Genomic DNA, 25,115 nt, shown 5'->3' on the forward strand with positions numbered 1-25,115 from the left:
ACGAAGTTAAGACTTAAAGCTCGACCACGGCAGAATAGAGAGAAAGGACGAAGGTCGTCCCCTATGCTTAAGACGTAGGCTCTTCAGTATGCTATGCTGTGTACCGCACCTGAAGTGTGCCTTGCCATGAGTCAGTCAAGGGGTACAAGAGTGATCCAAGAATGGCTCACAGGACAGCGGTCAAAGTTATCCTTAGTAACTAGTGGACTAAGGAATTTTCTCGATTATGGAGGGGGTAAAAGAGTTCGTCGTAAAGGTTACGACGATGCAAGCTTGACACCTATCCGGATAGCTCTGAGTAGAGAGACCGGATACATATAATGGAGCAATAATTTAGAATAGCTCCAAGTAGAACAGTTGTTTGGAATAGCTCCAAATAGAGCGTGGTAGCTGCATCTAGGAGATGACATAGAGATTTGTAAAGCACACACGGATCTGAAAGGTTCAGACCCGTTGACTAAAACCTCTCTCACAAGCAACATGATCAAACATAAAACTCATTGAGTGTTAATCACATAGTGATGTGAACTAGACTACTAACTCTAGTAAACTCTTGGGTATTAGTCACATGGCGATGTGACCTGTGAGTGTTAATCACATGGCGATGTGAACTAGATTATTGACTCTAGTGCAAGTGGGAGACTGTTGGAAATATGCCCTAGAGGCAATAATAAAAGTATTATTATTATATTTCCTTGTTCATGATAATTGTCTTTTATTCATGCTATAACTGTATTATCCGGAAATCGTAATACACGTGTGAATACATAGACCACAATATGTCCCTAGTGAGCCTCTAGTTGACTAGCTCGTTGTGATCAACAGATAGTCATGGTTTCCTGGCTATGGACATTGGATGTCGTTGATAACGGGATCACATCATTAGGAGAATGATGTGATGGACAAGACCCAATCCTAAGACTAGCACAAAAGATCGTGTAGTTCATTTGCTAGAGCTTTGCCAATGTCAAGTATCTCTTCCTTCGACCATGAGAGCGTGTAACTCCTGGATACCGTAGGAGTGCTTTGGGTGTATCAAACGTCACAACGTAACTGGGTGACTATAAAGGTGCACTACAGGTATCTCCGAAAGTATCTATTGTTTTATGCGGATCGAGACTGGGATTTGTCACTCCGTGTAAACGGAGAGGTATCTCTGGGCCCACTCGGTAGGACATCATCATATGCGCAATGTGACTAAGGAGTTGATCACGGGATGATGTGTTACGGAACGAGTAAAGTGACTTGCCGGTAACGAGATTGAACAATGTATTGGATACCGACGATCGAATCTCGGGCAAGTAACATACCAATAGACAAAGGGAATTGAATACGGGATTGATTAAGTCCTTGACATCGTGGTTCATCCGATGAGATCATCGTGGAACATGTGGGAGCCATCATGGGTATCCAGATCCGGCTGTTGGTTATTGACCGGAGAACGTCTCGGTCATGTCTACATGTCTCCCGAACCCGTAGGGTCTACACACTTAAGGTTCGATGACGCTAGGGTTATAAAGGAAGTTTGTATGTGGTTACCGAATGTTGTTCGGAGTCCCGGATGAGATCCCGGATGTCACGAGGAGTTCCGGAATGGTCCGGAGGTAAAGATTTATATATGGGAAGTCCTATTTTGGCCACCGGAAAATGTTCGGGCTTTTTCGGTATTATACCGGGAAGGTTCTAGAAGGTTCCGGAGTGGGGCCCACCTGCATGGGGGGACCCACATGGACGTGGGTAGTGGGGGCAAGGCCCCACACCCCTGGTCAAGGCGCACCAAGATCCCCCCTTAGAAGGAATAAGATCATATCCCGAAGGGATAAGATCAAGATCCCTAAAAAGGGGGGATAACAATCGGTGGGGAAGGAAATAATGAGATTTCTTTCCTCCCACCTTGGCCAACGCCCCAATGGACTTGGAGGGCAAGAAACCAGCCCCTCCACTCCTATATATAGTGGGGAGGCGCATGGGAGCTATAAACGAAGTTCTGGCACAGCCCTACCTCTCTTCCTACTCCTCCTCTCCCATGGTGCTTGGCGAAGCCCTGCTGGATTGCCACGCTCCTCCACCACCACCACGCCGTTGTGCTGCTGTTGGATGGAGTCTTCCTCAACCTCTCCCTCTCTCCTTGCTGGATCAAGGCGTGGGAGACGTCACCGGGCTGTACGTGTGTTGAACGCGGAGGTGCCGTCCGTTCGGCACTAGGATCATCGGTGATTTGAATCACGACGAGTACGACTCCATCAACCCCGTTCACTTGAACGCTTCCGCTTAGCAATCTACAAGGGTATGTAGATGCACTCTCTTTCTACTCGTTGCTGGTCTCTCCATAGATAGATCTTGGTGACATGTAGGAAAATTTTGAATTTCTGCTACGTTCCCCAACACAACCCTACCGCCCCCAAAATGCCCAATTTGGCCACAGAACAGGCAGCACAGCAGGCGTATGGGTGGCCATCCCTACCGCCATAAGCGCCGGCGATAGGGTGACCAACCCTACCGCTTCCAAAATGCCCGATTTGGCCACAGAACAGGCAGCACAACAGGCGTTTGGGTGGCCACCCCTATCGCCATAAGCGCCGGTGGTAGGGTGCCCAACCCTTCCGCCCCCAAAATGCCCGATTTGGCCACAGAACAGGCAGCAGAGCAGGCATTTGGGTGGCCACCCCTACCGCCATAAGCGCCGGTGGTAGGGTGACCAACCCTACCGCTTCCAAAATGCCCGATTTGGCCACAGAACAGGAAGCACAACAGGAGTTTGGGTGGCCACCCCTACCGCCATTAGCGCCGGCGGTAGGGTGCCCAACCCTACCGCCCCAAAATGCCCGATTTGGCCACAGAAGAGGCAGCAGAGCAGGCGTTTGGGTGGCCACCCCTACCGCCATCGGCTCCGGCGGTAGGGTGCCCAACCCTACCGAGGAACAGGGGACCATTTCGGTCACAAAACATTTTGCCAACCTACCGCCATATCCCCTGGCAGTAAGATTTCATTTCCTACCGCCATGTGGTCTGGCGGTAGGGTGCAAAGCAGAGCAGAGTTTGCTCTGTTTTTCTTCTTCATCACTTCAACACAAATCAAGTCACAACAACCGCAAAACAAACATAGTTTCATCAAATCGAAGACGTAGTTCATCACAAGTTTCATAAATCGAAGATGTAGTTCATGATAGGTATCACAAATCAAAGACATAGTTCATCACATGTTTCTCGAATCGAAGGCATAGTTCATGACTAGTTTCTTGAAACGAAGGACTTATTGGGTCACACGAGGCCATTTTCCTTTTTTGTCGCGTGTCTCATCCTCCTCTTTGGCTTCACGAGCCCTTGCAAGCTTTCTTGCTCTCTCCTCTTGACGAGAAATCTTCTCCTTGCGTGCCCTCTCCTCTTCATGCTTCTTGCGCTCCATCCTCTCCTTTTCATGACGCTCTTCATCCAAGCCTCTCTGAAATGCTTCTTCAAACAACCGCTGCCTCCGTAGACAATCTCGAAGTTGATCTTTCTTAACATCTTCTGGCACATCTTGATCTATCCATGTGAAGTACTTACAAAGTGGAGGCGGCGACTAGGTACGAATAAAGAACAAATGTGGTCATTAGTAAGATAGATTCAATGGTTGACGACATGTTTGAACTTGAACAACTTACCGGCGGTACATCATAGACGTGAGCTGGACGAGGACGATCGTAGGCATAGTTGGGACAAACAAAATATCTTATTCCTTCCGTCCATGATTTCTTGCGGTCGGTGGATACCTTAACTTTGCAAACATCTCCACGCCAACATGATGGAGTTCTCATATCTTTGTCCTTCACCTTATCCAACTCGGCGTCTGTCCACTTGTCCGGCATATCCTCGTGGTTAGCACACGATGGCCTCGTCACAGAACCGGAAGAAGCCATGCCTATAAAGACAAATTTGGTTGTTAGTAAAGTAAAATAACATGTACATATGCAAAAAAACAAATAAACAAGTCCAAATAACAAGTACCATTCACCTTATTTCAACCATCTAGGTTAAGCAAGATGCCAATAGGCCTTCCTCTATCAACCCTTCTCGTCCTAGGAGCACGACCACTGGTACCCGACCGTCCCCCACGCCCTCTCATACTGTATCCTCGTCCACTACTGCCAAGATTCGTCCGTCCTCCACGCACACCACTCCTGCTTCCTCGTCCACCACCACCCCTACCTCCTCGTGTGCCACCGGTACCTCCTCTTCGGGCACCACTTTGACTAGGATCCGGAGTGTTGGAATCGGTCCGTGGCTTTTTGGTGCATTTCCTAACATTGTGTCCCGGCTCGTCACATTTACCACAACTGTTGATGTCCGGTGCCTCCATGAAATGGCCGCTACCAAATTGTTTCATTCCGGTGTATCCATCTAGGTCATCCATGTCACCCCTAAACCTCTTCTTTCTTCTTCTTCCCTTTGTAGGCACCATGAGTTCGGGGTCGGGGACGATGTGTGGCCCATGATACTCAGGCCACTGTGACTGATCTAGGAAGGGATGAAACCTAGGAGCCCATGTCAACCTCGTTCGTTCCAATGTGAACTCATGCAACCGCAAGGTGGTCCCATCTAATACTTTCAAGATTCTGAACCTTGCGGCGGCCATAACATGCGAGCAAGGCCAATGATACTTGTGAGGTCTCTCGCACTGACACCACCGGGTCTTGAGGCGCACCTCATAGGCTACTCCACCGTATGTCATGCCATCCCTTGTTGTGCCACCCGGCTCATCGACTTGGTAGATTTGTTCTTTTTCATTGAAACTAATGATTTGTTGACGCCAAGACTTGCGTGCTTGATGCTTCAACCAATCCTCAACTTTGAAGGGAAATTCCATTTTCTCACCTATCCATTTGGCCGTCTCTTCGGAATGCCTCAGAAAATACTCGTTGAGCTTGGAGAAGGTATATTTCACTATTGCAGTGACTGGCAAAGAACGGACACCCTTGAGCACATTGTTGAAGCATTCCACCATGTTACTTGTCATGTCTCCGTATCGGAAACCTCCTTCATCGTAAGCACGTGACCACTTATGTTTCTCCGGAAAATTCCTTGTCAAGAATTCTCTCCCTCCTTTGTTCTTCACCAACGCCTTGAATAGCTTATCATAGCGGCTTTGGAATGTGTCGGTGTTGAATGCCACACAAACATGGGTAAGATCTTTGCAAAACTCCTTACTCTTGCATGCATGGTAAAAGTTTGCCACGAAATGCCTCATGCACCAATGGTGTTGGAGCTTTGGATAGCCTGGGATGTCAACTTCTATTGCTTTGAGAATCCCATGATGGCGATCCGATATGATGCACACCTCTCTTTTGGGGCCAATCACCTTCGTCCTCACATGATCCATGAACCGCTACCAATTATCATCGTGCTCGGAAGGCACCAACGCAAATGCCACCGGTAACACATTGTCATTGGACGAGTGGGCCATTGCTACCATCAACGTGCCCTTGTACTTTGCGGTCAAGAACGTGCCATCAATTGACAACACGGGGCGGCAATGCCTAAATGCATCGATGCATTACCCCAAAGCTCCAAAAAGCTCGATGAAACACTCCCTCGATTGACTCGACCCTATGGCGCATGCCCGGGTTCCGATGAGCAATGGCTCCCAACATTCTCGGAAGAATGTTGTACACGGCGACATAATCACCATGCAACATCCTTATAGCGTTTGCCTTCGCCATCCACGCCTTTCCATACTTGACCGGGTACCCGAATCTTTCGAAGACCGAACTCATGAGGAACTTCACCTTCACGGTTGGATCATGGGATATCTCATTCAACAATTTATAGCCTAGATACTCGGACGTGAGTTGGCGGTGTCCCTTGCTTCGGTCCGCTTTCTCCGGCAGTATGCACTTGTGGGTGGCCACACAACTCTTCAACTCCCATTGCCCGGTTTCCTTGATCTTTCTTCCACGGACCTTCCATGGGCAACCTTCTTTGTCACATTTGATGGTGTAGCGCAATTTTTTGTTAGAATGATCAACAACAAACGGCCTATGGTTCCGAATGGCATAGTCACTCAACCATATCTTGAACTGTTGCAAACAACCAAACTTGATCCCTTTATTCAAATGAGCATTCTCATCCTCACCCGGTGGCCTTGGATCACCCATCCTCGGGCAAGGCGATGGTTCGATCAAGCCCAACCTCATGCCACCATCAACAACGGCCTTGTCGGCAAGGCTAAGATCACGGAACAAAGAGGGTCCTCTTTCCTTGCCATTGACCTTCTTGTAAATTTGATTTTCTTGCGGCGTGAATCCATCCTCATCCAATTCTTCTGGTGGACCCTCATCATCCGACTCATACCTACACATACGGCTATAAGGTAGGTTCCGGTCCATGTCTTGTTGATGCACAATGACATCCAAGTCATCAATGGGATTGTAATGAATCTCTTCTTCTTCCGCATACACATCATCTTGAGCAATAGCCTCTCCATCAACATGAGCAATGGCATCTCCATCAACATGAACATTTGCATGTTCATCAACATGAGCAACGGCCTCATCTTCAACATGATCATCACCTACAAGAACTATTGCTCCAGCATTGATGATGTCCTCTTCATTTGGTTGGCTACTTGGTGGTTGGCTAGCCGCATTGTGGTCAAACACCACGACAGCATCATGTATTGGGTAGGACACATTCCGGTTCAAGTCAAGTAGTGGCCGAGGAACTTCAACCTTGAATTGTCTTGTGGCAAATAACTCAAGTGACTTGTCTTGCGATCCCTCAACTTTCTCCTTATACACATCCCAATGCAATTGAGAGGTGATGGGCATACTCTTTAATCGTGATCTTACTCCCACTCCCACATCGTAACGTCCAATAAGCTTCACACCATCACTTGGGTTAATCCAATTGAGGACGTTTCTCACTTTCACGACAATATCATCATAGCTCGGGCTTGTGTCAAAAACCATGGCCTCCTCCCCTTCGTCGGCATTTCCATGCATGAAAGCCGCCTTGTCCAAATAATGCACATTCACTAGTTTATCCATCTAAAAACAATGAAACAAAATTGAGTCATCCATGGACCGGTCATTTCATATGGATGAACTAGCTAAAATATAAGGTTTTGAATCTAACAACTAGTTTACCTTAATCATAGCACTAACCCTAACCCTAACCCTAACCCTAACCTAACTAAACCCCTAACCCTAACTCTTAAGCTAGCTTGCCACAACAAAGAGTGACACATATTACTTAGATCAACCATGAATACACCATAAATGCCCCATAAATGTGCCATAAATGCACAATAAATGCTAAACTAGAGGAAGAAATAGGGGTTTCCAAAACTAGTTCATTCCAACAAAACTAGATGATTTGAACCAACCAAATGAAGGGGGGATGGGGGAGGTACCTTGGGTGATGCAAATGGCCTCGATCCACGGGACAAATCTCAAGCAATGGAGGTGGATCTAGTGTGTGCTTTGGTGGGGAAGAAAAGGGGGGGAGAGTGTGAGCTCGGGGAGGAAGAAGATGAGTGGAGTGGGTGGGTGGTCAGTGGACCCCACCGAACATTATCTCCAGGACCCTACCGTCGGGGACCTGGGCGGTAGGGTGTTCAAGCCTACCGCCGAGACCTGCGGCGGTAGGTCCCTTTGCCATGTCAGCCCCTGTTAACGGCCAGACGGCCGTCAAAGTACCCTACCGCCAGGTAGAATGGTGGTAGCCTGTACACATCTACCGCCACGGAGAACGGCGGTAGCTGAAAGGATCAAATGTCGAAATAATTTTAAACCGGGGTCAGATCTCGATTTTAGACATGAAAATGGTCAAAACACGAAATTTTGCCCCCATGGCCTGAGTCTGAGTGAGCCGCCGAGGTCAGCAATGTACGTACATACGTAGGGTGCAGGGAGGGAGGGAGCCACGCGGCAACGTACGGGGAGGGAGGGTGCATGCACCCCGGGGCTGGTCATGCAGACCCTCCCTAAGTGGGCCACGTGGCTACAAAAAAGAGGATGTAGTAGAGCCAATGTTCTAGCACGACGAACTCCACAAAAATATGAAGAGAAAAAACAACTTTTTTGTACCAAAAATGTAAGAATTTGATTTTTGACGTCGCGGCCTCTCTTCCTTATAAAAGTACACCTGCATATATTTTTCTGGAGTACTGAAATGCCCTTAAACAGTTTTTTCCCGGCCTGTTAGAGAAATGAAGAAGCTTGTCAGGCTGGGAATTTCCTTCTTATCCCAGTAAGTTATCCTACACTTAGAACGGCCCATCAACCTTTTTTGACATGCGATACAAGTTTGGGCTGGGAATCTTGGATCGGCCGGTAAAGAAGTACGGGAAAAAATAAGTAAATGGAGACGATCAGTCAAAAGCCCTAAAAAAGAAGTCTGGGTCAAAAAGGTCGTGCATGGTGAAGAAGTCAAGATGAACCCCCCGGGGCCCTATCTTGACGTGCATCCACATGAACAAATAGGATTTCTAAAGATAGTAAACTTTGCACTGAATGGTCCTGGTTTTGTTCTCAACCATGCTCGCAAGTTGTTATCCACGACATGAGGAGAGGAAGCTACTGATCGCAACCGTATCAAATCAGCATCAATCTCTCTCCCAAGTATCAAGTCAATCTTACAGTTTCATCGTCGCCGGCACCATCTTTCCAGAGTTCTCTCCGCGTCGCCCCACCGGTAACATCTTATTATCCCTTGCAAATCGTCCATAGGCATTTCGAATTGCCATGATCATAGCTTCATCCCAGTGAATTCCCTGGTTCATCCAGATATAGTTATCAAAGGGGGAAGGCATGCAAGGCCCTCCTGGTCTGCGTCCTCCGGCTCCATTCTACCCCGGCGGATACCCTCCTCCGCCGGGCTGGCCTGGTTACCCTATGCCATTTGTTCCGGTGCAAGGGTACGGAGCTCCACCTGGTGCGTACCCTCAACCCGGAGGATACCCTCCAGCTGGGTATCCGCAACAACATGGCCATGCGCCGCAAGCTGGTTATGCCGTCCATGATAAATCGAAGAAGAAGTCTTCAAAGAAAGGTATTTTTCATATCTTTCGCATTCTCAGTGTCATTGCTTGTCATGCATGGTTACCTTGCTAGAAAGGGTAGAATGCAAAACCTTATTTTGGGACAATATAAGACACGTATTGAAAATTGAAATACCATGTATGCAGGAAAAAAAGGTAAGGGTGGTGGCTTCGGCTCATTCCTCGCCGGTGCCGCTACCGGGGCAGTTACGGTACTTGGAGCTGTATTGGCTGAAGATGAAGAACAGTCTTCTGGCAAGTTCAAATGGAAGTGATAAAGCAAGAAAAAAAATGCAATTACCATTTTGTCTTTCAGTCGGTTGAGCAAAAAATCACTTCTACTTCGAAGAAAAAAAATGCAATTACCATCACAATGCCGGTTATTTCTCTCTTATGGATTTGTAGTACAATATGATCTATCGGAGATTTGTTCAGCACATAAGACAAAGATTAAATGCTCGAATATATATACATACATTAATAGAAGGACAGAAAGGCGGCTAAACATAAGTTATGCATGCCTGCAATTACTGCTATGTAAAATTCTTCAATGATTTTTAGGATGGAAAATATGTTTCCTGCCCGCGCACCATCTTGTAGTAATTACCGGCGTGCTCACGCCTCTCCGTCATTGGATCACATGGTGCAAATGGTGGCTGTTTGTGGGGGAGTACACTCGACTTCTCTCTGTGCGAAGGCGAGGGACAGTGCGAACATGTGTCGTAATCAACAAACGTGCTTTGCTTGTCCAAAATATGTGCTTCAATAGGAGGGCCGCGATTAGTGTACGTGAGTACACCACGAATTGATGAATTGGTCGTAATGGACGTCACTTTGTCACCACCCGAAATTGTTCGAGTGGTGCTGGGGGAGAAGTTAGTAAAGTTGTACGTATTTGTGCATGCATATCAAAGGATTTAGCTTTCGATAGTGTTGTTTCCCCCCATTTCCACATGTGTGTTGCCGCTCGAACTCTACGGTGGGCGGCGGAGAGGAGGGGGGGGGGGGGGGGGGGAGGAAAATGTCAGCGGGAGGCAAACCCTCTCATAGGAGTCACCTACATATCGGGACGACATATAAGACTCTTGTTTTTCCGGTCGTTCTAGTCGGCCAGGAGAACTTATCCCTAGATTGAGGCCGCCAACAACGTTCAGGATGTCCCTTCGAGCATCATGGAACCCGGTCATATCTATGCATAGATGTATCATGGTTCCCTACCTCTCACATCACACATGAGAGATAGGTGGGGGGCATGCATGGGTTCAACAGGGGCGTTTGTGGATGGTGGGGAACGGAGGCTTGTTGTAATCGCCTCTGAGGGCAGTTTTTTGACGGATAGAGTTGCTTGGCCCAACCGAGAAACCTCTATGTGGGGTGAAAGATTTATTTTTAATTTAGGTAAAATCCACGTGCAATAAACAGAAACTCCTTCATGAAATTTGAAAAATACAGATACGAATGGCGACCTTCAAGTATGAGACAAGACAGCGGAGGATGATAAGCAATGCGCCATCCAACACGAATATTCGTGTGAATCAGACTGTGATGATGTTTGATGAAGAGATCGAAGTTTTTCCAAAAAAAAATATCAATCGGAATGATTTGTCTTCAAAATAAATCTTCAAAACGGAGGCGGAAATTGAAGAACAACGGTGAGCATCCCCTGACAGATAAACGCACTTTCAGAATAGATAAAAAAACACTTTGAGAATAGTTTACCGACTCCCCCGCAAAGAGAGAGAGAGAGAGAGAGAGAGAGAATAGTTTACCGACTGAATTACTGTGCCGGCAATGCTACACACACGCGCCGATGACTACGGAATCAACGGGCTCTGATTAGCTGGCATGGTTTAATTGGAGATTAAGGGGGAAACGGGGCCCACCCTCATGAAAATCACGGGGGCGGAGGTTAATTAGTGAGAATATTCCCGTAATCAGCCGGTGATTGTCCGTGTGTCTAGGATTTTCGATTACTGTGCGAACGTAGGGTGTACAAAAAATAGAACAATCCGTTACCTGTTGATGCCTTGGTGTGCACGTACCGTGTAGTGCGCTGGTCACGCATGAAAAAACGGTCGCCGGGCGGTCACGGACTTGGCTTTCGGCTGTAAACGGCAATAGTCCACGGCCCGGAAGGAGGCGCGGCGACCCGAGGAGTTGCCCGGATTGGCTACGCATGAAGGCGCCGGGAAGACGCGCGGGCGCCCGCTTTTGCTCTGCTCCAGCCGCACCGCTCGCTTTCCGGTCTGCCACCACAACATAGGAGCACAGTGGTCAAAGCCACTCCAGTAGTCAGCACGCCGACTACTGCAGCTCCAACACCAGGTCCATCTCCACCTGTTCCTCGCTTGCGTCGCTCATCTTCCTCCCAATCTCATGGCCCCAACAGCGCGTACATCTAGCTAGACTCCAGTTGCAGACTGATTTAGTCTGTCCACCCAATTTGGATTTCATCCTACTTTCAGATTGTTCTGTTCTTAGTACAAGCTTGCGTGTGCGTGCCGATCCATTCCGGACAGGCGAAAATCTGCATTATGTTCTCATGGATTTACCAACTGCTGAATCTGCATGCTTGAAGAACTTTCATGTCACCAGATGCACGCAAGTGCAAACGGATCTTGCCGTGCAGACGCGATTGATTCGTCTGAAATACTAGTAGAAGATGCGAACAAACTTTGGCATGCCATCGTACCTGCAGTACTGGGGAGGGGGAGGGTGCTCTCGTTTGTGTTTTGTGACCAGTTAGTCAGGCAATGCTTTTGATTTGCCTCTGAGCCTCTGATTGTAATCCTCTAGTTAGGTTCAGATGCATAAATTTTATTACTTGTCTCTACCATAGTAGTACCAGTGTATAGTGCTGACAAACTCCTTCACTTGCCATTTGTTCAGTTGGAGTGACTTAATCGAGCGCTACGAGAGCTTGAATCATGGTGAATATCAGGTTAATGCACAAACAAACATATCTAGTCACGTCACGTACTAGCTACATACATCTATACACTCAGAGTTAACTGCATCCCGTTCCGGTTGATCTATATGGTTCTTGCGCACAGAAACTGTTGGCGGACATCGCAACGTTGAGGCATGAGCGTGACCGCCTCGAGGCCAGCGTGAGGAGGCAGACCGGAGAAGACCTTCCCTCCGGCGCAACCGCGGCAGGGCTCGGCCATCTGGAGCAGAAGCTAGAGTGCGCGCTGGGTAAAGTCCGTGAAATGAAGGTATACATACTGTTACACACTCCACTGCACTGCACAATATTCACCTCGGCGCACATGTTACTGTCACAGTGTTTGAGTGAATGGTTACATGGCTTTCTTATGTGCAGGATAAACTCCTGGAGGAGCAGTTGGGCGAATCACACCACAGGGTAAGTTGCTGTAGTCGTAAATTAGGGAACCGGAATGATTTAAGATGCAGACAAGCACTTGTGAATGATCGTGCATATGCCTCTGTGCATGTGTGATGCATGCAGGTGCACATCCTGGAGGACCAGAACAGCTTCCTTGGCCACATGGTACGATTAATTTGCATCACTGCATGACACTCCTATATAATCTGCTAGCACTCCTATATATGTTGTGGCTTCCTGAATGTGTCTCCACTCTTTGTCAGATGAGCGAGGAGGGGCAGCAACGTGCTGCTGTGGAGGCGTCGGCGGTGGTGGCGGAGCTCATGGCGCCGGTGCCACCGGGGACACTGTTCGGGGGCTTCTTCCCAGAGGTGGAGGAGGAGGAGGAGGCAGCGACTTCGCTGCGGCTGTGGCAGTAGCAGCTCCCCATGCCCGGGGCTGTGGTAAGCAAGGTCATGCACATGAAAACACTCTATATACAAGTAAGTACGTACTTATGAACTTTTTCCATCATCATTCTGCACCCTGACGACGATTGTGTACTTCCATTTTCCAGATTGATGAGTACCAAGGAGATGATAGACTGACGGAACTGGACGGAGGTTAATTTTAGCTGATGAAGAATCTAGCCAGTAAAACTTACTAGTAGCAGCCCAGTAGTACTTTACGTTCTGAGGCCATATATATAGTTAAAAAGTAGTAGCAGACGCCAGTATTTTGCCAAACGCCATATGTACACATGATTACCCGTACGGGTAGCACTTCCCCACATACCATCACTTTGGTTCATCTGAAATTTACCGCAGTGTTTTCTCTAACAAACTGAGATACTCTGATGTCGGAGTGGCAAGTGCTTTGGCATTCAGCCTATGAACCAATTATCAACTGTTGGTTGTCAGTTTTTTGATAACTTACCAGGCTTGCCGCCTCATCACAAAATGATACTAGGGGCCGTTCGGAGGCCCTCCGCTCCGCGCCTCCGCTCCCGGAGCGGACGGAGCTGCGGCTAGAAAATCCAAAGCGGACGAAACGGTACTCCCCAGCTCCGCGTATTTTGAGGAGCTGGTGGATCCCCAAACGGGCCCTAACTCTAACGTCAATGGATTGATTATCAACATGTCCAGCAGCGAACCCAGTCAGGGAGGCTTCGATAGGCTCGAGCCTACCCTCCAAATTCGCTAAATTACTACTAGGCTTCAGCATATTTGTTAGGCCCATGAGCCAATCCCAGAAAAACTGATGCAGCCAGCCCATCTAAGGAAATTCGGTGGCTAAGAGCATCTCCATCCGCGCCCCTAACAGACCTCCAGGACGACTTTTTTCGCGCCGGCGCCGATAAATCCCACCAGTCGCGCCCACAAGACGCCGAAACCCGCCGGCTTGGCCCGTTTTTGGGCCCGGCGATCCGAACCCAGCGCACTGGGTGGGCGCTCGGGGGCTCCGGCAGAAGGGAAAACCATGTCTCGGCCACACTGTCAGGCGAAAAATCAAGACAAACGGCCAGATTTGCTCCCCAACCCCGCGCGACCTCCCGCCACCTTGCCGATCCCAGCGCCACCCACCACCGCTAGATAGGCCATTCCCCGCCGGAAAAGAGGGGGGTTTCACCGCAACAACCTCTCCACCACCTTCCTGGGCGAGTTTTCCGGCGCTCCGGCCGCGCAGGGCGGGATATCGACGGCCGTGCGCCCACCACGCCCGCCTGGTGTTCGATGATTTGTCTGCTCGGCGATGGACTCAGACGACGAGGAGGCGCTCGCGGCGCTGCTGGAGGAGGAAGCCGATGCCGACGTCCAGGACGAAGAGCATCTCATGGTCCTCGCCGCCCTGGTCGGCCTCCTCGTGAGCAATGCAAAGCCGCGGTGAGGTGGCTGGAAGCAAAGAACCGACATCGTCTGGAAGGCTGTTGCATGCTCTACTCCAACTACTTCGCCGACGCTCCACTGCACGGTGAGAAAGTATTTTGGTGCCGTTATCGGATGAGCCGAAAGCTTTTCCTCAGGATTGTGAATTTCATCTGGGAGTTCGATAGCTACTTCAAGTGCAAGAAGGATTGCACCAGCAAACTTGGATTCATCTCAATCCAGAAGTGCACGACAACTATGAGGATGCTTGCATACGGAGCTCCCGGTGATTCACTCGACGACTATGGGCACATGGCCGAGTCTACGACCATTGAGTGTTTCCACAAGTTCTGCAGGGCAGTGGTGGCAATGTTTGGACCGCAATACTTGCGATCACCCAATGCTGAAGACACTGCTCGGATCCTAGCACATAATGCAGCTAGAGGATTTTCTGGGATGCTTGAAAGCATCGACTGCATGCATTGGAAATGAAAAAACTGTCCATTTGCTTGGTAGGGGATGTACAAAGGCGCCAAAGGCGGTTGCAGTGTGATACTTTGAGGCAGTGGCCACACAGGATCTCTGGATTTGGCAATCCTTCTTTGGTATGCCAGGAACTCACAGTGACATCAACGTGCCGCAGTGCTCCCTGTCTTTGCCAAGCTTGTTGAAGGTCATTCTCCTCCGGTGAATTTCGAGGTCAATGGGCGGTACTACAACAAAGGATACTAACTAGCAGATGGCATCTATCCGAGATGGTCTATATTTATGAAGACTATCTCAAATCCTGTGTCAAGAGGCAAGAATTCCCACTTTGCGAACGTTCAGGAAATTTGCAGGAATTATATCAAGCGGGCATTTGATTGCTCCAATCTCGATTTGAGATGAGAGGCAAGGAGCGAGAGGAGGAGGCGATGTGAGAGATGAGAGGGGACGGTGGCATGTAACGGGAAGTTGCCTTCTTGATGAAGGAAACGAGGTGGCTATGTTTTCCCTCTCTCGCTTTATTTACGCCGATACACTGTTTCTAGGCTGCCTATGTAGACATGGTGAGACATCAATGCGTCTCTCTTATTGACCAGTGCAAATAGTAGACCTGCTGCCAACGTGGACATGGCGAGGAAGCACCCTTTGCGCCACCCATTTGTGTTTGATTCCCGTATGTATGTATGTATGCAGCTCTTTCGAGCAGCGCTTATGCGCTTGCTTGGGGCATGTACAATAGTTGATAAGGTTGTCTTATCTTATGCCCGCTAAGTAATCTAGATAAGACAATAAAAAATAATGTACAATGGGTTATTTTTAGTTTTGTCTTTAATAACTAGATATTTCTAAATATGTGATGAGATAATTGTTGCTAAGAGATCATCTCTTAATTAAGAGAATTCAAACATTTTCTTATGTTTCCTCTCTCTTCCACCTCACCGACAATTCTATAGATAGCACTGCTAAGATATCATTATTGTACATGCTGTTAATTGCCATGTAGAGTACAAACTATGAGCGTCCGGTTTCATCTTGCCCCGTGCCCGTGGACTCGCCTTAGGAGACCAGAGGCCTTTCCCTGCATGTAGCCTCTGCTGCTTCCTCGTTTGACCCTCGTCAAGGTACTGTTTCAGACTTAGCCCCAAAGGAACAAGAAAAGAAGAAGAAGCTACCCCACCGCCTTCAAGGCTTGCGCAGAGTTCCTTCTCCAAGTAAAATAAATCTGTCAAATACTGGCACTACATTGCTTCTCCTTCTACCTCACCGCAGACTAGTCTACTACTGACCAGTTCCCTCTCCAAGGCCAAGCTAGCTAGCTAGCATCCATCCATCACTCCCCATAGTTATAGTTAGTTCCAAGCGACGATGGGGCGCGGGAAGGTGGTGATGAAGAGGATCGACAACAAAGTGGCGCGACAGGTCACCTTCCACAAGCGCCGCCGCGGCCTGCTGAAGAAGGCGCAGGAGCTCGCCGTGCTCTGCGACGCGCACCTCGGCGTCCTCGTCTTCAACAGCACCGGCAAGCTCCACCACGACTACTGCAGCCTCCATACCAGGTCCGTCCGTCCCTGCTTGCTTGCATCCACCTTCCTCACAGTTCTTCTCCACGGCCCGTTTGTTCGTCCATCGCGATTTTATTCCGGCCGTTGTATATTGATTTTGGGTACACGGCTATTTGGACGAACGGATTTGTTTCTACAGTTTGGCTATTACTCCCTCCGTTCCATATTATGGAACGGAGGGAGTAGTATGCAGAACTTGATTAGTTGTATAGTATACAGTGCCGGAGACAGAAAAAAAGTATGACCGAGGCCGACTTAGGATGGCAACACTTTTGTACACAAAAATTTTCAAAAAGAAAAAAAAACTGAAACTGCTGTAATAGCAAAATATTTCTTCATTGATTATACCACCTTTCATTTTCCAGAAGAAAAGGATGCTGTTGAATTGCACATCACACCGAAGAAAACTCTAGACAATAGAAATATAGAGGAACAACTTGTTTCAACTAAATGACACTTGACGTGGTGATTCATCGAACTCGTCCATAACTGCATCTGTTGATATTCCAATTGCAATCTCCTTTTCAATATAAACTACCAAGCAATCCTTCAGTAATCCATCTTCCATTTTATTCTGAAGCCTTGTCTTCACAAGTTTCATTGCAGAAAATGCACATTCTGTCGTTGCAGTTGAAACCCGTAAAGTAAGAACAAGTCAAATCAATCTGTTCATGAGGAAATAGACAAATAGTTAATACTCATAAAAAATAAATCATTTAGTACGGCAACAGAGAACATTATATACCTGTCAATCAAGTGACATTCATTTGATTCCCAGTTGCTGCAAGTTGTTGACAAAGTTCAGATATAGTTGTCAAATTCTGAATCTTCGGGTTTGTGTGTACATCATTTTCATAATGGCGTAACTGACATCTAAGATTATTTCTTGTTCTTCAAAATCTGCAGGATAGAATTTTGAAGCTAGAGTACATATATTATCAATGTTAAATGAACTGAATGCATTCTTAGGGTCCAAGGAAGTGGACAAATGAGAAGCTTTGTTGCTTGTTCGTTGAATTTGCAATTCAACTCATGTGCTTGTTTGTTGAATTTGCAATTCAACTCATGTGGTTGTTGATCAACGACAACCAGGAAAACATCACACCGATAATGATGCTCAACTTTAGGCTCATCCTCCACACGAGAATTAATGAACGAATTTGTTTCTACAGTTTGGCAATTAGTATGCATAAACTTGATTAGTTGTATATAGTATATATCCCTTGAAAAGTACTAGTCGCCTGCATTGTTGGCTTTTGAACGCTAGAACAAATCAACCCGGAGCAACCTGTACGTGCAAGCTAGCTTCAACAAGCAACCAAGCAGGCAGCTTAATTGATAGTAGCTAGCTAGGTTGTACTGGCCGGCGACTTGTACTACACAGGATCGATTTGATCTTGGATCGACGGGGCGACTCTCTCGACGGAACTCTCGTAAACTTGCGAACGTAAACTAGTACAGAGGAAAACTGATTTTGGTGATAGCTACAGGAGCGTGTCGCTCCTGGCTTCTTTATATTTATATTGCTTTTTCGTTGGTGTTACAAAAGCAACCCTCCCGGTGCTTTATATACACGTCCAGGGGCTAGATATCCGACTAGGACTAGTAATCCTACTAGAACTCCACTAATCTACCCCTACACGGACACAACAAGGTTAATCTCTACATTCACCTCCTTAACCTTATTGACCTTCGATTACGATCTGGGTCCCAAATACGAGTGCTGCAACTCCTAGGCGTTATCCTCAGCATTGCCTTCGTCGTTCCTCGCAACATTCCAGGGACCGTCTTTGCTGTCGTCGGCTCGTCCGTAGCTTGACGCCAGCGCTCCTCCTTGGTCGCGTCTTCAACCTTCACCTGCTCTTCGGTGCTTGGTAGACTGTCATTTGGATCGTCGAGGGGTCTTTTGAACCCGAGTGAGATCAAACTTCGGTCTAACTTTGCGTTCCAAGCTCTTGGCGCTTGCTTCAACCTATAAAGTGCCTTCTTGAGCTTGTAAACTTTCCCTTCTTCGCCTTCCTTCTCGTAGCTGAGGGGTTGTTCCACGTACACTTCTTCTTTAAGGTCGCCGTTGAGGAAAGCGGATTTAACATCCATATGATGAACCTTCCAATCCTCTTGCGCCGCCAAAGCTAGGAGCACTCTCACCGTCTCGATTCAAGCAACCGGTGCAAACACCTTCTCATAGTCAATTCCTTGACGTTGTACGTAGCCCTTTGCGACGAGTCTTGCCTTGTGCTTCACAATGGCACCCTTCGTGTCCTTCTTCAACTTGTAAACCCACTTCAAACCTATGGCCTTTTGGTTCGGAGGTCGGATTATCAAAGTCCACGTGCCATTGCTCTTGATCGCCTTCATCTCCTCATCCATGGCGTGCATCCCACTTGAACTTTTGCTCGCCTCTACGAAGTTCGCCGGCTCCTCAACTCCGAGTAAACACAGATCAGAGTACTCAAGTGTAACTGGCTTTGCGTACTTGTAGACTTTCTTGAGGGTCTTGTAGCGACGAGGCCCGGAAGAATCCATTGTGGCTTGCGAAGGGGGCGACACAAATTGTGTCGGCGTCGATGCACTTGAGGAAGACCATTGAGTCTCGGGCATGGTAGATGTCGGGTCATTGGCATCCGCGTCGTTGGCGTAGTCGTCATGATTGTGACCATCATCTTGATTGTCATCATCACTATGCGCCTCGTTGTCGATGTCGTTGCCGAGATCTCTACCCGTGTCTTGCGCGTCGTTGTCGCTATCACCTTGCGACCCATGCGCGTCGTCGTTGGTGTCGGCACCATGGTGGTCACTGCCATTGCGGTCACCTTGGTTGTGTGTCTTGCCAACCACCTGGACATCCTCCCCTGCATCTTCATCAGTTGGAAATTCAACAGTGAATATGTTACCGTTTGGAGCATTGTCGGCTGCTGCGCTCCAATTCCACGCTTGGTTTTCTTCAAACACAACGTCGCGTGAAATCCGTAGACACTTTGTTCGTGGATCGTAGAAGCGGTATGCCTTGGTGCCGGAACTCCTCTTGTATCCGATGAACACCATCTTGGTGGTACGATTGGCAAGTTTGGAGAGATGCGGCTCCGCCGTCTTCACATGCGCCACGCACCCGAACGTCCGTAGATGAGACACATTCGGCTTACGTCCATAAATTTCTTCATACGGAGTCTTGCCGAGCACCGCCCTTGTTGGAGCCCGATTGAGAAGACAGACCGCTGTCGAGACAGCTTCTCCCCAAAAAGTCCCTGGCAAGTTCTTGCTCTTGGGTAAACTTCTCGCCATGTCAACGACGGTTCGATCGCGCCTTTCAACAACCCCGTTCTGCTGTGGCATATAAGGTGTCGTGAGGAACCTTTTTATGCCAATCTTCTCGCAGTAGTCGTTGAACTCGTTTGACGTAAACTCTCCGCCGCGATCTGTCCGTAGAGCGCGAACCTTCAACTTGTATTCCATCTCCGTTGCAGCCTTCAGCTTCTTGAACGCTTCAAACACCTCATCTTTAGATCGTAGGAGAACGACCCACATGTATCTCGAGTAGTCATCTACCACAAGGAAGAAATACTTCTTTCCTTCGTGAGTTGCTGGGGTGATAGGGCCACATAGATCACCATGGAGCAGCTCGAGTGCATCACTTGCACGATAGGTAGACTAAGCAGGGAACAGCCCGCGGTGCTGTTTTCCAACCAAGCACCCGTCACATACTCGATCAACATGGTCGATAAACGGCATCCCAGATACCATCTCCATCTTCGACATCTTCTTCAAGGCGTAGAGGTTAACGTGTCCAAATCTAGCATGCCATAACCACGAATCATCATTACTCTTGGCGAGCCAACACTCCGGTTGAGATAGATCAAGGTTGAGGATATAGAGCCTGTTCCGCGCGCGATTCACACGCGCTAGCACGTTTTGGAGGTTGTCGAAGATCGTCATCACTCCGTTCTCAATATCCACCTTGCATCCATTCTCATCAAGTTTCCCAACAGAGATGATGTTGTTGCGAAGCCGTGGGATGTAGTACACTCCGGTGAGTATGCGATGTTCTCCTGTGAGACCCTCGAAGAGGACAGAACCTTGCCCACAAATCTCCACATTTGAACCATCACCGAACTTGACCGAGCCTTGAACATCATATTCTAGCTCGAGGAACTTCTCCTTGCACCCCGTCATGTGGTTACTGGCACCCGTGTCGAGATACCACGACACGTTCTGGCTCCCGGATAACTTTGGTGTTACCTTTTTCTCATGAAGTAGCACCTTCCGGTTTGGTTTCACAACCGCTGTTTGGACGAGATCACGGACTTTGGCCATCAGAAGACCTGGACGTTCATCTTCCTGCTTTGCCAAATTTGCCTTGATCTCCCGCTTGTTAGGCTCCACGAGATCACAAACTTCGGCCATCAGAAGACCTGGACGTTCGTCTTCATGCTTCGCCAAATTTGCCTTGATCTCCCTCTTGTTAGGCTCCGGACAATCCTTCGCAAAGTGACCCATCTCGTTGCAGTTATAGCACTTGATCTCGGACATATCCAAGTTCCGTGGCTTCCGCTCTTTAGATCGGTCCACCTTACCACGACCTTGTGGCTTGCCTTTTCCTTTGCCTTCTTCGGTTTGTCCGCCGCGCTTCGCGTTGCTTGAGCCTTCGCCAACATTGCGCCTTCCTTTGCTACTTGGGGACTCCCAATCTGCGCGCGAGTACATGAGTTGGTCATCACCTCCTCCTTTGCCTTTCCGACAACCACGGGCATTCTCTTCCCATGTTCGTAATCGTCCAATCGCCTCCGTTATGGTCATGTCGTCGATGTCGTAAAGCTGCTCGAGCGTGCCGATGATGTACGTGAATTTATCAGTGACCGAACTGAAAAACTTCTCCACAATCTCGGTCCCCTCGAGCTTTGCACCAAGCGCGCGGATCTCTCCACCAAAGTAGTCAGACGCATGGCATAGTCGTTCACCGATTCAGTTTCCTCCATCTGCAACTTGTGAAATTGGCGCTTCAGCACTTGTGCCCGAGCCTTGGTGATGCGATCTTCTCCAATCCTCATCTCTTCGAGTGCGTTCCACGCCTCTCTTGCTGTCTCGAACTCCGCCAATGTCATCAGCACGGAATCCGGCACAGACTGGGCTATGGCAGCCATGGCACCTTCGTCGCACTCCTCGTCGACGTCGTCGTCCGTGATGGCCTGCCACACTCGAAGGGTTCGGAGAATAATCTTCATCTTCACCGCCCACACGCCGTAGTTGGCGTCGGTGAGCATCGGGTACTGGATGGGGATGTTGCGATGCGCTTGTACGTTGGCGCCGCCCGTTCCGCCACCACTGGTTGCTGACTTGCCTCCCTTCTTCACCTTGTCGCCGTTCTTGTTCATCTTGGAACCGCCGTTGCCGGACTTGACCGACTCAGCGTCGCTATCCGTCATTGTAGATCGTAGATCGTCAAGGCTCTAGATACCAATTGTTGGCTTTTGAACGCTAGAACAAATCAACCAGGAGCAACATGTACGTGCAAGCTAGCTTCAACAAGCAACCAAGCAGGCAGCTTAATTGATAGTAGCTAGCTAGGTTGTACTCGCCGGCGACTTGTACTACACAGGATCGATTTGATCTTGGATCGACGGGGCGACTCTCTCGACGGAACTCCCTATATGAAAAAAAATAGTAATTCAACAAAAAATCAAAAAATTCTGATTTTTTTAAAAAAATAAACTTGACCTTCCATTGTACTTGTGAGAAAAAATTTCATGAAAAGAAAATCCCCCTTTGACCTCTTTTCAAAAAAGACAAATTTTTTGCCAAAATAGTGTGAATAGTGAGCTATAATAGCAAATAAATTTGTCTTTTTCACTTAGAACTTAGAAGTCAACGTTGGTTTTTCCTTCGTGAAAATTTATATACTAGTGCAAAAGCAAGTCAAGTTTATTCTAAAAGAACTTCTGAACTATTTTGATTTTTTGTTTAATTATCAAGAAAAGAAATCTTCATATAGGGTGTATATACAACCAGGAACTAAAGTGTATTTTCCGTTAAAAAAATCTTACATTATTGGATGGAGGGCGTATAATCAAAAGAGAGCCAACATTAATTAAGATGCAAATAAGCAATCGTCCATTTGATTGTGTGTGCGTTGGCATGTAGGTGAGCATCTTGGAGAAGAACAGCCTCATGCGTCACGTGGTGATTTTCGTCGCTGCCTGCCTGCCTGCTAGGCTGATGTACGTACCGAACTGGCTTCCTGAATGTGTACATGTTGCAAGTCCATCCTCGACTCTAACTGAGATCTGACATTTTTCTCTCCCAATTGCAAGTCCATCCTCAACTCATGACGGAGGGTCCAACATTTTTTGTTTGAGTTGCAAGTCAACTATCGACTCGCAACTGGGTTTAACCCTTTTTTATACTAGTTCCAAGTCAACCATCGACATGCAACTGTGACCTTTGATTTTTTTTGTTATAGTTGCAAGTCAACCATCGACTCACACCTAGGTCCAACCATTTTTAACCAGTTGCAAGTTCCCCATTGACATGCAATGGGGCCCTAGATTATGTTTGTTTCGGAGTTGCAAGTCCATTCTTGACTCGAATTGGCCAACATTTTTTGACACAATTGCAAGTCTACTATTGACTAACTATCGGGCTCGATCTTTTTTCATTCGATATGCAAATCCACAACCGACTCATAACTGGGCCAGGACTTTTCTGTCCTAGTTGCAAGTCAACCATCAACGTGCAATTGGTCAATGTTTTTTTTCAGAAAGTCACAAATTTGGAAAAATGTTCAATATTTTTTTAAAAAATTGTTCAGTTAAAAATTTAGAATTTCAATAATTGTTCACATTTTCTAAATAATGTTCAGAACTAAAACTTTCAAAAAGACTAAGAAAAGTTGAAAATGTTTGTGTTTTTCAAAGAAAATTAAAATCAAAATTTTGTTCAAAATTCAAGATATGTTTGAAAAATGTTCACAGTTTCCAGAAAATATCGAATTTTGAAATTTGTTCCCTTTTTCAGAAAAATGTTCAAAGTACTCTGCCGTTCACTCTTACGTGCAAAACTAGCCTCAAACCAAGCACATAAACAAGCACCTTGATTGATCTACAGTAACGTGCATGCGTAGCTTTCTTTGTTTGAGCGGCCACGGCCGAACTTTTTTGGGCCGTGTAACTATACGTGAATTGTGATAGCTTTTTTTGTGTATATACTGTTAAAAATATAGAAAAAACAAGTGAAGGGGACCACAGACAGATGATGAAATCAACTTAGATGTGATATATTGTCTCACATCTAGATGTGACATAGACATAGTAGGACCCTTTTGGGAATAGTTGTAGTTTGGCATCCTTCCAATCATTACAGCTAAGCGCATGTCCCACGCTGACCCTCAGACCGTCCAGTCCGAGCGGTCCAGACACTGAAGACATCCAACACGACACGTCATCGGTCCACGGAGGGATCCGGACGTCCGTTTTTCGCAAATGGGAAGCAGATCGAGGGTGGCTTTGCGGGCATCCGGACCACTGTCACGCACGACTCTGACAATCCGGTCCCACCCAAACCCCTCTCTCGAATGATGCGGTTGTCGCGCATTCATGCCCAGAGTGAACGCGGTCTCTCACTGGTCGGCATTGAACAGACGCGCCAGCCGCGCCACGTCCCAATCTCCGTGTTTGTTCAATGTCGGAGCTACATGAGTCGATGGGTTTGAGCAAGTAATGGCTGCACTATCCTTGTCCTCTGACTCCATCGGAAGGCCGAACTGGGCGCCTACGTTGGAAGACACCATCAAAGATCGGTGTACTACCCGGATTAGCGCAGAGCAACGACCCAAGGACATATGAACTCTTTTCACGCTGGCCATGTGGAAGCTTTGGAAGCACAAAAATGCCATCGTCTTCGATGAAGCCTTGCCATCGATTGCTGCCAGTGGTGGAGCTACCTCCTGGCGACCCTGGGCAGCTGCCCGGGCTGCTCTGGCCATTCTTCACTAAGTACTACACACAAACCATGATTAGTATCACTAATTACAGGGCCAAGTGCTGGACAATGTCACTGTATATAGGCTTTGCCCCGGCTCCTTGAGTTGGCTGGCTCCGCCATTGATTGCTGCCCTTGGGGCACGCATAGTGGAAGAAGCCCGGCGATGGCTACATGCCGGGAAGTTGAAAGGGAGTTGGGAGGTTCGCCTTACCGAAGTAGAGAGGTGGGCTAGGGGTGAGTAGTAGGCTAGGTTGTGTTGGTGGATTGTGGAAGTGTACAAACAGTTTGTATTGTACCATCACCACGTGGACTGGGTTCTTTAATATATGTATTTGAGAAAAAAATCCTTGTCCTCTGACTCTGATCCTAGCTCGGTGTGCATCCGAGCGGCTGCCTGGTCAAGCTTCTTGTTACGCCTGTACAACTTGCCTCTGTTCACCCGCAAAAAAACAAAATTTAAAAAAATTAAAAAATAAACCTTGCCTCTGTTGATATCCTGAATATGACATCTCTGAATAGACTAACACACCTTGAAGCAATTGTCAATCAACTTGAACAACGACTTCTTCTCGTCTCTAGTGAAACTGGCTTGACCAGACATGTCTCGAGCTCTCCCACACGGACTACCTATGTTTAAAAAGAAAATCAAAATGGGGTTTGGAGGTTTTGTTTTATTTGTCTGACTTCCATGTAAAATAAATGTTCAGCCCATGTAGATCTTTCTCTGTGGGAAGCAGCAACTCCGGCCACACAAAAAGACCCATAAGTCCATGATCTAAAAAAACCTTCGAGCAACCTAAATACACTGGCTAACCATCTTTGATTGACATAATTATTGACATAATTTCTTCAATAATCTTGACTGGCCAAGTTCATTTTAT

At 47.6% G+C, this 25,115-nt stretch overlaps 2 protein-coding genes and 1 long non-coding RNA gene across 3 annotated transcripts; all 3 read left to right on the forward strand.

The window, feature by feature from the left end:
* Positions 1-8,515: 8,515 nt before the first annotated feature.
* LOC123161483 (uncharacterized) lies at positions 8,516-9,693 on the forward strand. The gene is made up of 3 exons (XR_006480725.1): positions 8,516-8,673; positions 8,766-9,030; positions 9,167-9,693. It is a non-coding gene; the product is annotated as an uncharacterized lncRNA (long non-coding RNA).
* A 784-nt stretch (positions 9,694-10,477) lies between these two features.
* On the forward strand, positions 10,478-13,176 carry LOC123158357 (MADS-box transcription factor 30-like). The gene is made up of 7 exons (XM_044576383.1): positions 10,478-10,588; positions 11,283-11,344; positions 11,909-11,960; positions 12,073-12,237; positions 12,345-12,533; positions 12,632-12,850; positions 12,925-13,176. Exons 1-5 carry the CDS (start codon positions 10,478-10,480, stop codon positions 12,480-12,482), a joined length of 528 nt encoding a protein of 175 aa, XP_044432318.1. The 3' UTR covers positions 12,483-12,533; positions 12,632-12,850; positions 12,925-13,176.
* A 2,447-nt stretch (positions 13,177-15,623) lies between these two features.
* On the forward strand, positions 15,624-16,921 carry LOC123161540 (uncharacterized). The gene has a single exon (XM_044579353.1). It carries the CDS (start codon positions 16,064-16,066, stop codon positions 16,502-16,504), a length of 441 nt encoding a protein of 146 aa, XP_044435288.1. The 5' UTR covers positions 15,624-16,063; the 3' UTR covers positions 16,505-16,921.
* The last annotated feature ends 8,194 nt before the right edge of the window (positions 16,922-25,115 follow it).

Source organism: Triticum aestivum, chromosome 7B (genome assembly GCF_018294505.1).
Source record: "Triticum aestivum cultivar Chinese Spring chromosome 7B, IWGSC CS RefSeq v2.1, whole genome shotgun sequence".
Taxonomy (NCBI): Eukaryota; Viridiplantae; Streptophyta; class Magnoliopsida; order Poales; family Poaceae; genus Triticum; species Triticum aestivum.

What these genes read in the sequence shown, in the direction of transcription:
- LOC123158357 (XM_044576383.1), top strand. Translation starts at nt 10,478, where the DNA reads ATGGCGACCTTCAAGTATGAGACAAGACAGCGGAGGATGATAAGCAAT. An exon ending in TACTGCAGCTCCAACACCAG is followed by an intron (nt 11,345 to 11,908) that starts GTCCATCTCCAC and finishes CCATTTGTTCAG; the next exon opens with TTGGAGTGACTTAATCGAGC. An exon ending in TGAATCATGGTGAATATCAG is followed by an intron (nt 11,961 to 12,072) that starts GTTAATGCACAA and finishes TCTTGCGCACAG; the next exon opens with AAACTGTTGGCGGACATCGC.
- LOC123161540 (XM_044579353.1), top strand. Translation starts at nt 16,064, where the DNA reads ATGGGGCGCGGGAAGGTGGTGATGAAGAGGATCGACAACAAAGTGGCG.